Below are 13205 nucleotides of genomic sequence, written 5' to 3'. Positions count from 1 at the left end.
ATCACTGCCCATCTAAACCACCTTTAGGGGCAGGGTGTGAACAGTAGGTGGAAAGTAGACTTGGAAGACAAAAGCTGTAATTAAAACCAGGTTAGTAAGTGATCATCATCTACTCTGTGCACTGAATACAGGGAGGGTCCTTCAAAAGGAAATATAGCATGTAATTATAATTAAATATGATCTTATGGACAATATGGACAAAAAGGCTCAACTAAAGTTGCCTAAATTTTTTTTTTTTTGTTAAATGGCAACTCCTGCATAATATTGGTTCTGGATGCTTTGTTTTGCAGGATTAATAAGTTTTTTCTTAAAGTTGCCTTTTTGTTTGTATTTCAGTGCCTTCACTCAAAGAATGGTAATGTCTGCATGCAACTTCTGTAATTCCACTTAGCTCATCTCTAAATTCTAAACTGTGCTCAGTCAAAGATATGCAGCCAGCACAGTGGGGCAGCAGTTAGCTAAAATTAATATGTATGTACTTGGAGGGTTTTTTCTCTGACTTGAAAATTGCTCAAAATGTTACTTTATTGAAAAGAAATGCAAATCAGCATCTTCCATTTTTCAGAAAAATACTCACCCTTTTTTCTTTCTCTGTGTCAGAAAGAGATTTGTTGTCTATTGTTTCTTTGCTGGCTTTGAAAAGTGTTCTTTTGCAATGATGAAGCTATAGCACTTGTTCCACTCCTTTGCAGGCCTGGCCATCCATGCTACTAGCCAAAAGTGGAGGAGCTGTCAAGTTTGCAGGAAAGGATCATTTTCCAAGTGACCTTTTGGAAAGATGTCAGTTGGGAAGTCAGTGTCAGTGTAAGGGTCTTTTCCTTAAGCTCATGCATTCTCAGGTTACAGCTTTGTCACTTTATGTCAAGGCTGAGCCACAGGAAGCAGAGTAGCTGGAGACTTCCTATTCTGATGGCCTTCCATCAGAAGGGTGATGTTCATAAGAATTAAATCCACTTCCTCAATTCTGATCAACCATCCTTGTTAGAGCCCACAGGTGAATGATGGGCATCCAACAGCCTTTGGCTCTTTGGCTCTAGCCAGGGTAAGTAAAACTGAAAGGACCTAGGTGAAGATTTTTCTGCTGAGTTCATAAAGGTCAGGCTCAAACTAAAGTGAAACAGGCAAGGTAACATCCTTTTACTGGTGGGGTGATGAGGAAATGTCCACTGACATTCCTGGGGCCACATTTCCCATTTTTCCTCTGTCATCTGAGTGCATGTAGCATGAAAATCAATGTGGGAGGAAGCCCTTGATCACCTTTTCCCATTCAGCCATCTCCTGCTCAAGCCAGCCCACTGAGTAGGGAACTGCTGCAGCTCTGTCTCCTGAGACCTCACACTAGAACTGTTTGAAATGTGGAGGGTACTCAAAAGCCAACAACTCCCAGGCTACACTGCAAACAGAGTTCAGCTCTGGCAGCTCTCCCAGGCCAGACTTGCCAAGAGTGCTCTCTGTCCCATCACCCATAATAACTTAATAACCTTAAGTTTGTCAGCCCCAGTATAAACACCTAAGGGACGTCACTGGTGATCATCCACTAGCTGGACTCTGTACTGCTGATCCCACTTCTTTCAGCCCCACCATCTGAACAATCATCCACCCACTTTATCAGCTACCCTGGTACTGTAGAAAACTGTGTTAAAGGCTTTGCCGTGTCCAGGAAATAAATGAGACATACTGATCTCATGCTTTGAGGAGGTTGCCCTCAAAGAACAACTAGCTCTCCTGGGCCCCTTAACTCTGCAGGGCAGTTCCCTTTGGGAGTCTGTCAGGGAGATCCCTGGATGAAATGAAACCTGTTCTCCTGACGGTAAGGGCAGTAACGCTGTTTGCACTGCTGATTTCTTGCAGGATTTAGTATTTCACAATTTCATGGTTGCTGCAGGCAAAATTCATCATTGACCATCATATCCTGAACCAATTCTTCCTATGTTGTGAACAACAAACCCAGCACAGCATCTCCTCCTGTTGTCTTTTCAATCAGCTGTGTCATGAAGCTGTCTTGAGCACACTCAAGAAACCATCCAGACTGTGCCTGACCATGCAGCCCTTCAGTTAAAGCACACTGTGAGTTAGCCCTAAGGCCTGTGATTGTGTGGGATGGCTCTATTGACTTTCTCTCCTTTCCCAAGAAGTCTGTAGTGAGTGCCTGGTCCATCACTGCCCATAGTGCTTTGCCACTTCTCCTTGCCCACAGCACTCGGATGGCGCATCACCTCTCCCATGGCCAAGTTCTGGGCGCTCCTCTGCACAGCACACAACCACTCCGCACTGTTTCCAGCCTGTCCTTCCTGAAGACACTGTGCCCATTGGGGCAGCTCTCCAGTGTGTGATCTACCCTGGCATGTCTCTGTAATTCAGAAGAAATCACAGTTCTGCAGTTGTGTGGGAGCTGGTATTCCCCCCAGTTGTTCCCCATTCTACATGTTTGTTTCAAACTACTTGAGACCAACCCTGCACCCTGAGTCATGATGCTTTCAAAACAGGATTCTACTGTGGAGACTCCAGCAAGGTAAGGTCAGCACACAGACAATGAGCGTGGAGGTGCCTCCCCTGGCAGGGGAAAGGGCATTGGAGGCCCTGGCTGCACACCAGCGCTGCCTGCACAGCATTTGCAGGTGCATTGCCCTGCAGCCCAAGCTCTCCATCACTGCTGCAGCAACTGTTCCACTAGGAGGCTTTCCCCTGATCACACTGAGATCACAGATCAAGCTGTGATGGGTTTACTGCTTCTTTTTATCTAGAGCTGACTGTCCTAAGAGCAAGGCTTATTGATCTCCAATGGCAGGGATGCCAGGAGCACACAGGAAATACTTTGGAAATTTAGGGATGCACACTTTAGGAAATACTTTGACTGACTCCATAATTGTGTTGGCATTACTACTGCCCCAAAGGCTGGACATTGGAGGCACCTTGTAATACATGTGACTTCTTGCAGCTGAGCTGTGGTCTACAGAAGCTGAGGTCATTGTGCTGACTGACACTTGGAGTTTGATAAAAATTTTTAATCCTAGAAAGATAAATTATTTTTAAAATCTCAAGGGACTGTTTTAAGCTAACTGTTGTAGTAAGTGCTTTCTGTAAGGGAATGTTCGATCTAACCTGAACTTTCTCAAGTTCCAATGGAACCTCTTCTTAGCCTGCAACGAGAAACCTGTATGATCTGTGTTTAGGAGCTGCTTCTTCCTTGACTTGCCTGTACTAACAAGAAGGTGACACACATTTAAACAACCTTTTTCCAAATTGTTCCATGAGAATGCAGCAAGACTGGTTGCTTGTGTACTTCTCCTTGTCTGTGAGAGAAGGCAGCCAAACACCCAGGGCTCAGCCAGCCCTGCCCCACTGAGGGCATTGTTAGCACCAGCTGCCACGTTCAGCAGGAATGGAGACCTCTGGGCTTCGGCTTTGGAGGAAGAGGAGGAAGAGGAGGAGGGATGTCCCTCATCACCACTCCCCTAAGGCTGAGCCAAGCAGAGGAGGAGCTTGGAGGTAGAGCCAAGTTTCACAGTCAAAGGCCAGCAAGTGCAGGGAGAGAGGAGCAGCAGAAAAAGGCAGTGTGAGGAAGAGGAGGAAGCAAGGAGAAAGGAGCAGCTGTAAGGGCAAGAAAGTGAGAGAGGAGAAGAGAAAAGGCAAAAGGAGGCAGCAACAGTCTTGGGTCAAAAGAGGAAAAACAAGGAGTAGACAGGCTACAAAATGGCATTGCTCCTGTGGCTGGGGTCCCAGCTGTCATCCATCTGGAGCAATATCTCTATACTGGGAGTCTTTCTTACAGTGTTTACTTTACTGCTTGACTTCATGAAGCGCAGAAAGAAGTGGAGCCGTTACCCGCCGGGCCCTGCCTCGCTGCCATTCATCGGGACCATGTTCTCCGTTGACTTCCACAACCCCCACCACTCCTTTGGCCAGGTGAGTGGCAGCCCCTGAGCAAAACACTCCACATACAACCCACCATGGGCCCAGGAGGGCTGGGTCACACCCTGGCATCACCTACAGGTACATAACATGGAGAACATGAATTTTCTTTTCCCCTGAAATTGCTAGACAGAGCTTTAAGACTAACTAGCAAAAAAAGGTAAAGGAATGTAAAAGTATGCACACTGGATGATAAACATGGCTGGATATACTGTGCCCCTAGTGACAGGGGCTGTTGTACAGCTGGCTGCCAGCCTGACCTGTGGGCAGGCCTGGAGGCAAAGGAGCAGGGAGTTGTGCAAAGAAGGGAAGACAAACAAATATCTGTGGGCTGGGAATGTGGCTGCAACAATGGCAGGCTTCCCTGAGAGTTACTGAAGCATGCCTGCAGGCATGTGACAGTTTCAGTTAAAGAGGCCAGCTTGTGGGATTTGCCCCTGCAGCAATGCCCAGAATCTCAGTAGGTTCCTATTTAAAGTCAGGGCTTACCTTTTCTCAAAGGGAAAGCAGGGCCTTCACAGCCTGCAGCAGATAAACCACGGGTGTTTTGTGCTTCAGCTTGCAAACTCTAAAGGCCTCTTTTCCAGGACAGCACTGTTCAGCTGCCTGTCCAAAACCTGCGAAGTGGAGAACCTAAATACAGCATTCGTATGATTTGCTTGCATGTAGCCCAAAGTCTTCCTATTTTCAAATCATATCACGTCAGATCATACTAACCACAGTCTTGACCAGTAATCATTTCTAATGATGTATTTCTAGTGCCAGTGAAGTGCTAATCCCCTTTTCAACCCTACTGCAAATACAGTATTAAGTACGTCAATTCCTTTCAATGCTACAGTGAAGAAATCAAGAATCTTAGCTTTTAAACAAGGAAAAAAAGACAGGAAAAAAAAGTAGAAGAAAACTGTGGGGTATTGCTACTCTTGCACTGTCTTTAAACAATGTGCTTCTGAGCTTTGCTCAGTGTTCCTGACTAGCAAGGGAGCTTTGACCTGCCTGCCCACGAGTCCATGTCCCGTTAAAGGGCTTGTCTACCTGGAGAAGCCTTTGCTCCATGGCCAGCTCCCATGGAGAGTGTATGGCTGACAGGATTACCTGTGCAGCCATCCTGATTCAGCTTTATGAGGCTCACAGATCACAGCAGATGTAGGGTTCCAGTTACCAGTCGTACTAGATGTATACACTCCTCTTAGGGAGAAAGTTGACCTGGAACTCCAGTGTGGAATTGCCTTTCCCAGCCATGTTTCTGGAAACCTGGTTCTGAGTAGATCTTTAGGTACAAATGCATCTTTAAATGGAAATTACATATCACTTTATTATCAATATTCCCTTCAGCAAAAGTAGACTAACTCAGAACTTACTTTGTCTTTCAGATCAAAATAAATAGAATCATTAGGAAATAATTCATTATTGAGCATGCAGTCTTTAAAAATTCCCACAAAGGTTCTTGACAAAATTAAAAGTACTTGCACAATGTTCATGACAACAGTTTGGCCAGGACAGGTGTATTCTAAATTTTTCCACTTACACGCCATTGATCCTGCTACAGGTGCTGCTTGGCACTGTTTGGAGCTGTTACATTGCAAAGTTCAAGGTCAAAGATCAGCTGAATATCTCTGAATAAAAGTACCTCAAAGTTCACTCAGTAGTAAATGCCCAAAAGAAAGATATGGTGATATTTCTGATGTTACACTCAGCTCATTTTCAGGGACATGTGAAGCCACTGCCGGAGCCTGGGCTATCTCTTGGACCTCCGGTGCCACGCCCGGAGCGGGGAACTGCCTCGGTACAGGGATTTACCAGAGGCAGAACCTTTAGAGCCACTTGTTCGAAGGTGCCAGACACAAGCCATGACAGGGACCAGGTTTAAGTGGTTAAAGTGGCAGAGAAGGTTCGGGAATCAAGGGCTGGGTTACGATGACAGGCAGGGAAACAGCAGGAACAAGGGGCGGGGAATGGCATGAGGGACAGCTTTGAGGAAGGGTAACACTAACTCTGGGAGAACATGGGGGTACAACAGAACAAACCACATAACAAAGAATCAATAAAAGAAATTCAAACCGCAACAGATATGCTTTTTTATCTCGGCAGCTTCAGAAGAAGTTTGGAAACATCTTCAGTCTCCAGAACTGCTGGACCAACGTGGTAGTGCTGAATGGGTATAAAACAGTGAAGGAAGCCCTGGTCCACAAATCAGAGGACTTTGCTGACCGGCCATACTTTCCAATATATGAACACATGGGCTATGGAAAGAATTGTGAAGGCAAGTCCCATGACAATGGACATTCCTTGATGGCACTAGCAAGAGAAGGATTGGGTGGAGGCAAGATTTTCTCAGTGCAGTGCACCTTGGTGTGTCCCCCTGGTCAACCTCCTTGCATGTCTGGCACCCTTTGGTGGTGATAAACTTGGATTTGATTAAATGGGGGCTCCCCTTCATGGCTGTAGTACAGCTCTAGCAATCACACACTTCTTCACCTGTGTAAGGACACTATAAATGGTACAACCTTTCTGCCAGCTCCCAACAGCCACAAATTAGTACTTATGGTCCTTATGTAAGACAAAATGCTTATGGAAAATGGTAAGTTTTAATGGTACATGTAAGTTGTTGCAAAAAATATGATAACTTTAATTCAAGACAGAGTATTTTGCTGCATGCTGCCCACATCACATCCTCAGCTCCTGTGTGGTGGCACAAGCTGCAACACACTTCACACAAGCTATGGGAACAATGCTGAATGTTTTGGAGAGGTGATTCCTTTATCCTTGGCAGCCCTTGTTGCTCCCTTTGAATCCCCCTGCATCTTTGCCAGCCATGCACAAGCTTTAGAAGGTGCAGTGATCCCTTTCTGAATTGCTGTCTGAACAAGCTGCACAAGGTCAGACTGTTTCATCTGTCCATACAGACCTGTACCTCCAGACTCACAACTGCTGTTCTCTAGCACCATTCACTTGATGTACAAGCCACATATCTGACATTTCTTGCTCATCCACAATTCCAGGGATTGTTGTAGCAAGATATGGACACGTCTGGAAGGAGCTAAGGAGATTCTCACTCTCTACACTGAGGAACTTTGGGATGGGAAAGAAATCCCTGGAGGAGCGAGTGGTAGAGGAAGCTGGATTTCTTTGTTCTGAAATCGAGTCTGAAGAAGGTTTGTGACATCCACAAGGATGGGGAAATCACAGAAAAAGGCCATACAGTGATGCAGAGAGAAGTAATGCTACAGCCACTCCTGTTTGCATGCAGGGCTCTCTTCCCCTGCAAATGCAGTGCTCCTAGTCTATGTGCCCTCCTGGAGCCTCTTCTGCTTTGCACAGTGGGGCTACTGTAACACTAATCCATTTGAAACAGTAAACAAATAGGAAATTAGAAATAGAGAGGTAAAACACAGCTATTCCCAGAGCTCAGTAACTCTAACTTGATAAAGTTTAGTGGAAAGTTTACTGATATTATCACATGCAATAAAAGTGCAGCTGACAGTTCACAGCCTGTCATCCAGACACAGAACAAAGTGTTACCTGTCAAGTCACAGAACAGCCCCAACAGCTCAGTTTTTCTTGGGAATTTTCTTCTTTAAAGATAGAGCAACTAAATATTAGTAAGAATGAGATTATTTCACTTCCTAGTGTGATGCTATAGTGGTCTGGGGGCTTTTTCTCCTGGCGTCATCAAGGTGGCATTTGTGTATTCTCACTGCTGACAGATGAGGTCCAGCAGTTTGGTGTTACTGAGCTTCATGGCTTGGTCTCCATTTCCATTTTCAGGTAAATCTTTTGATATACATGTTCCCTTAAATAATGCTGTCTGCAACATGATCTGCAACATTGTCTTTGGGGACCGTTTTGACTATGGTGATGAGACATTCAAGAAGCTGTCACGGTTATTTCAAAACTCCTTGGATCAGGAAACTGGATTCCTGCCTCAGGTAAGCCACAAGCTGTAAGAAGCTGCCCTCTATTACTTGAGAGAATTTAGTTTGCCTCATTTTTCTTTTTTTTGCATCACGTAATATCTCCTCTCTCTTTCTTTGTCCCCTCTTTGGTTCTCACACCCCAGCTTCTTAACGTGGTGCCCATTTTGGTGCGGGTCCCTGGAGTGGCACAGAAGCTTTTTCGAGCACAAAGGGAGTTAATGGACTTCATAGATGTGGCCATAGATAAACATGTGAAGACCTGGGACCCTGCTTACACCCGAGATATCACGGATGTATTTTTAAAGGAAATGGAGAAGGTAGGCTGATACTAGCAGACCCTCCAGGATCAGGAGTAGTTTCTTTGCCAGTTCAAGCTTGTGAAGCCGACTTTCTTCCTAGAGCTGCACAAAACCTCTTACCAACTAATTTCCTACTTTTTCTTTCCATGCTGTATCTTGAGAAGAAAGGTATTCGTCATGCCGGAACCTCTTTTATTGTCTTAGGACACCATGTTATCTGTTGATGCTCTTGTTTGCATTTTCTGCCTTCACACTTCCTTCAGAATCTAGGAACTTCCTTCTTTCCAGCCTACAAAAATATGAAGGCTTCTAAAAGGCAATAATTGAGAATTTGCTAAATGTCCTAAGTTTGCACCAGGGAACAAGTCAGCATGCACGATTCTGTGTAATGTCGGTGCCTCAATGACTGATGCCTCAAGATCAGTCAAAAACTGGAGCAACAGGTTGACTTTTTGGAGTCATTGCCCCATCCGCAGCCTGCCTTTAAACCGAGATATGATTTGAAACCAGTGTCTCCTTTGGGATATATATAGTTTTGAATTGCTTGCTAAGAACTCTATTGCTAGATCTCAGAGGAAGGCCTAAATTCTGAACTTCACTGAAATTAAAAGGAGTCTTTCTTTGAATGCAGTCAGGCACAAAGTCAGTATAAAATCAAAGATATTCGGGTCAGCCTGTCCATCTGCCATATGTTTCTGCACATGGATTCACTACATTTCAAATGCCAGATGAGCAATATTACCAAATTCTGCTTGCAAATCACTTCCCCCATCCAAGTCCTCAGACTGCACTGCTGCTCTGCGTTACAAACCCTGCCATGCTGTGGGGGTCGGGCACCTCCAGCCCATGGGCAGAGCAACGTGACCCACGTTACTCTGCACTGAGCAGTACAGCCTGGGGGTGGGTGCTGTCTCTTGTCACATCCCTCTTCTGTTCACTAACATCACCTGAGCGCCAGTCTGATAAATCCCTCTCCTGAGTTAACTTGGGTCAAGTCCGTCCCAAACTCCCTTGTCTGAGATCATTTATTGGAATAACAGTTGAGTCTTAAATGCATTATTAATTGCTATCCATATTACAACAGCATCTAAATATACAGAATAACTTAACAGAAGCTAGTCCCTAGGAAAGGGAAGTATACAGAGGATTAGAAAAGCAGATGAACTCATGCAGAGAGCTTGTCATATCTCATATCTCATATGTCATATGCTAACAAATTTGAGCTCAATTAGCATTTGGATGAGAGACTAGTTTTGCTAGAAGTGGTGTTGCAGATTTAGTAGGAAGCAATAATCCTTTAACCTGATAGCCCTGATCTTTTATTTTTCAATAGTAAGAAAACACCAGGGCAGGAGCAGTGAGAATCTGTAATGCGTGGCTAGAGATAACCCCCTGAAAAAGATGCTAATTTTGCATTTGCCACATCAATGCAGCCTCCTCTCTACTCTGTGGCTTTTATCATCTGATCAAACCTGAATAACTGTGCTCCACCTCCTCTGGGGGAAGATGTTACAGTGAGTGGCAAGGGCCTGCTGTCCATTTGAGCTGAATGCACAAGGTGTTTACTTCTGTCCTGAAGGCAGGAGTAGCATTCTTCTCTGAGTATACTGGAGGTGGTTGAGGACCTTCAAATACAGGAGGGAACAGAGTTACAAAGTACATCACTCATGCTCAGACTGTTGCTTGTGCTGTGCTCTACTCTTCCAATAAAAAGCAGGAACGCATGCTAAAAAATGGATCCAGTGCTTCTCAGCACTTCTCTGGACAGTGATCTTCTTCCCCAACAAATACCACAGCTCCAATCACCCACTTTTTTGCTCTCCACAGGGTAAGGCAGCTGAAGAGAATGGTTTCCACTATAACAACCTTCGTCTGGTTGTCCAAGATTTGTTTACAGCTGGTTCTGAGACCACCTCCACCACTCTCCGGTGGGCATTGCTGTACATGCTGCTCCACCCAGAAATACAGAGTAAGTCAGAAACTTACCTACAGAAATGTAGCCTCTTCCCTTCAAGACTCATTTTTCCACAAGGCTTACACAATGAGGAACTGCTTTGATGATTGTTGGTCTAGCAGAAACAGAGGAGAAACACTTCCCAAACAGCTGTTCTGGCAGGGGGTAGCCATGATAAAAAGACTGGAGTTTGAAGGGCAAATTCGCTCTTGCCTTCATTTTGAGGGCTTCACCTGGGGACTGGCTGTGGTCAGTGTAGGCTCTTCCAATATTTGGAATAGATGCTGATTGGTTTAAATTCTCTAATGCCACTCGGCCAGTTACCCTTCAAGCTACATAGAGGAGGAGTAAGGTAGCATATCAAGTGGCAAGGCCTTGATAAGGGTGCTATGAGCAAAGAACAGTTATACATAGCCACCGATCAACTGAAAAGTGCCTTCCTGTCTCTAACTGCTTGTCATGTTCTCACACAGTGCTTACAATCTCATGCAGCCAGTCTTCCTTCAGCTTGTACCAGCTGCCTCTGGTCCTCTAAGAGTCCTCTAATTCTTTATCTCTTCTGCTTTCAGGTAAGGTCCAGGCAGAGATTGATAGAGTGATTGGCAGAGAGAGACCCCCCAGCATGATGGACCAAGCAAGCATGCCTTACACTAATGCTGTGATCCATGAAGTGCAACGCTGTGGGGATATTGTTCCTGTTGGGTTACCTCACATGACGTACCGGGACACCGAGTTGCAAGGCTTCTTTATTCCCAAGGTGACCGTGACCACATAAGCAACACAGCAACCTCCCCTTTTGCAGCTGCCAGGCACGAGGTGGGGATGATCCCATCCAACCCTGCAGCACTTCCAGCCTCAATTACAATCACTGTTGAGCACTAAAATAGGACATTTTGAAATGCTAAATTCAGGCAGACGGTCACATCTGTGTTCTAGGCTCACAATTCTTGTATGGGAACACAACTGCAGCGGCAGCTCAGCGCAAAGGTTTCCTTTCCTCTCAATGAGCCGTGATATTCACTGCCTGTCAGAAGCAGCCTAACAGACTCTCTGGAGGCACTGAACACCAGCTTACTGGCCTTCCTGAGATGCTAGTAGTGAAATTCTAATCTCTGAAGCTACTCAGTTGCCATTGGCATTCAGACCAGTTTCACTGTGACAAGCAGCTGCCCTGGCAGCAGTGGCAGAATTTAAGCCTGAGATAGTTTTGTAATTTTTTGTAGCCGTGTGGTATCTCCTCTGATTTAGAACTTTGACATGTGAAACAGGAAAGCTTTGTGATTTTCCCTGGTTCCTGCAAAAGTTGGGCTTTGAAGTCTGTCAGTCAGCTTTTTCTCTGCAGCTATAAAACAAGTCCAGGAGCATCTGAGAAGCAGAGGCTGTTTCCACTGTGTAACTGTGAAATCGGCATTTGCACGCTACAGCCTCTGTAAGGCTACAAATTGCAAAAGTTCGGGTGCTTCAGAGTGTAGGGCAGGCACAAAATGCCATTGGAAATGGGCCCTGCTTTACCTCTGCTTCAAATAAGATGCAGAAGTGGAAATGGGTGCTTTTGGTTGGCATTCAGGGACTAAAGAGGAACCAACACTGTTCTGTTGTGCCAAGATAATGCTGCTGTTCTCACTTAAGTTGTTTCCTCTTGTGGGGGAGTGCAGGGGACCACAATCATCACCAACTTGTCTTCGGTGCTGAAGGATGAGACAGTCTGGGAGAAACCAAACGAGTTTTACCCCGAACACTTCCTGGATGCAAAGGGGCACTTTGTGAAACCAGAGGCCTTCCTGCCCTTCTCAGCAGGTAAATCTGAGGGGAGGATCCAGCTGCAGGTCAGAAGCACAGCTGGAGGGTGACTGGCTCCCCCCACGGCAATTCCAACATCGATTATTGCCCTCTCTGACACACTTCCTCTTCCCTTTCTTGCAGGTCGCCGTGCCTGCCCGGGAGAACAGCTGGCCAGGATGGAGCTCTTTCTCTTCTTTACCACTCTCCTGCAGAAATTCACTTTTGTGCTCCCTGAGGACCAGCCCAGGCCACGGGAGGACAGTCACTTTGCACTCACCAACTCTCCACACCCATACCTGCTGCGAGCTCTCCCAAGATAGGTGCACACCACTCCCCTTCCACTGACAGACCACCACCGCCCAAACTCTGTCAGGAACATTGCAGGTCTAGGCAGGATCATGCCATGCTCAATCTCAAGTCTGTGCAGAAGGCCACAGCTGTGTAAAGTAAGGATCTAGGCCAGTATCTTGTTGAGCTTAATTCTAGTTGTGCTTCTTGAATCAGACAAGAGAGCTTCAGCTTCAACAACAAACTGACATTACAATGTAGTTTCAGCCTAGTGCTTCTGGAAAATCTTACCATCCAGGATATTCATGTCCCCTTCATTCCTTCCTGTTTATTACACACTTCTCTGTGTTGAACAAATACTGCACTGTCTTCATTTCTAGCCTCAAAGAAAGTAAGTTTTAATCCTGACAGCCCTTATGTCACACTATGTCTCCAGTAGGAGTAAATACCAAGGAGTACATAAATAATCCAGATGGTGTTTTGGCCACAGAAGAAGGTCATTTGTGAAATACAGAAATTTTGATAAATACATTTAAAGAGAAATCCTGGTGTTTAGATTTATTATCTCTTTCAATTATTTTTCTTTTATTTTTGGCATTACATAAATGCCAAAAATACAAAAGCTCTTGGGCAGGTTTGGAACTCACCTTGGGATGGAGTTAACACTGTTTGAAACTGTATGGCCATAGATTTCAGAGCTGCCTCTCTCTTTCTTCTTGCAATATCCCTGACAAATTGTTTGCAAGATATAAAGATATGTTGATGTTTAAATTAGGAGTAGCCCACTTACCATGTCTAAAGAGACAGTAGCACAAAGGAGCTCCTACTTATAACCACCACTAAAAAAAAATAAATAAATCTGAAATCAAGTGCATGTGTGCAGTAGTAATTTTGTGTAATAGTAATTTTGGAAGCTATGAAAGTTATGGAATTGTGCATATACTTACTAACAAAATTAAGATTTGAACTTCAGCAGGAACTGCACATTTGCACATTTATGTTTTTCATCAACAAAATAACTTGAAAGAATAAAAGTGATACGAAATCTCCTTT

General features: G+C 45.0%; 1 protein-coding gene across 1 annotated transcript; it reads left to right on the top strand.

The window, feature by feature from the left end:
* The first annotated feature begins 3070 nt into the window (after nt 1–3070).
* LOC139588087 (cytochrome P450 2D6) lies at nt 3071–13152 on the top strand. Its single transcript, XM_071423032.1, has 9 exons — nt 3071–3906; nt 6004–6175; nt 6915–7067; nt 7681–7841; nt 7973–8146; nt 9956–10097; nt 10652–10839; nt 11738–11879; nt 12006–13152. The coding sequence occupies exons 1-9, from the start codon at nt 3694–3696 to the stop codon at nt 12182–12184; spliced, it is 1524 nt and encodes a 507-aa protein (XP_071279133.1). The 5' UTR covers nt 3071–3693; the 3' UTR covers nt 12185–13152.
* The last annotated feature ends 53 nt before the right edge of the window (nt 13153–13205 follow it).

This window comes from Agelaius tricolor, unplaced genomic scaffold, assembly GCF_023055355.1.
Source record: "Agelaius tricolor isolate 1412-34295 unplaced genomic scaffold, bAgeTri1.0.p SCAF_3, whole genome shotgun sequence".
Classification (NCBI taxonomy): domain Eukaryota; kingdom Metazoa; phylum Chordata; class Aves; order Passeriformes; family Icteridae; genus Agelaius; species Agelaius tricolor.
This window is presented reverse-complemented; position numbering and strand designations above follow the sequence as displayed.

What these genes read in the sequence shown, in the direction of transcription:
- LOC139588087 (XM_071423032.1), top strand. Translation starts at nt 3,694, where the DNA reads ATGGCATTGCTCCTGTGGCTGGGGTCCCAGCTGTCATCCATCTGGAGC. An exon ending in TGAAATCGAGTCTGAAGAAG is followed by an intron (nt 7,068 to 7,680) that starts GTTTGTGACATC and finishes TTCCATTTTCAG; the next exon opens with GTAAATCTTTTGATATACAT. An exon ending in CTTCCTGCCCTTCTCAGCAG is followed by an intron (nt 11,880 to 12,005) that starts GTAAATCTGAGG and finishes CCTTTCTTGCAG; the next exon opens with GTCGCCGTGCCTGCCCGGGA.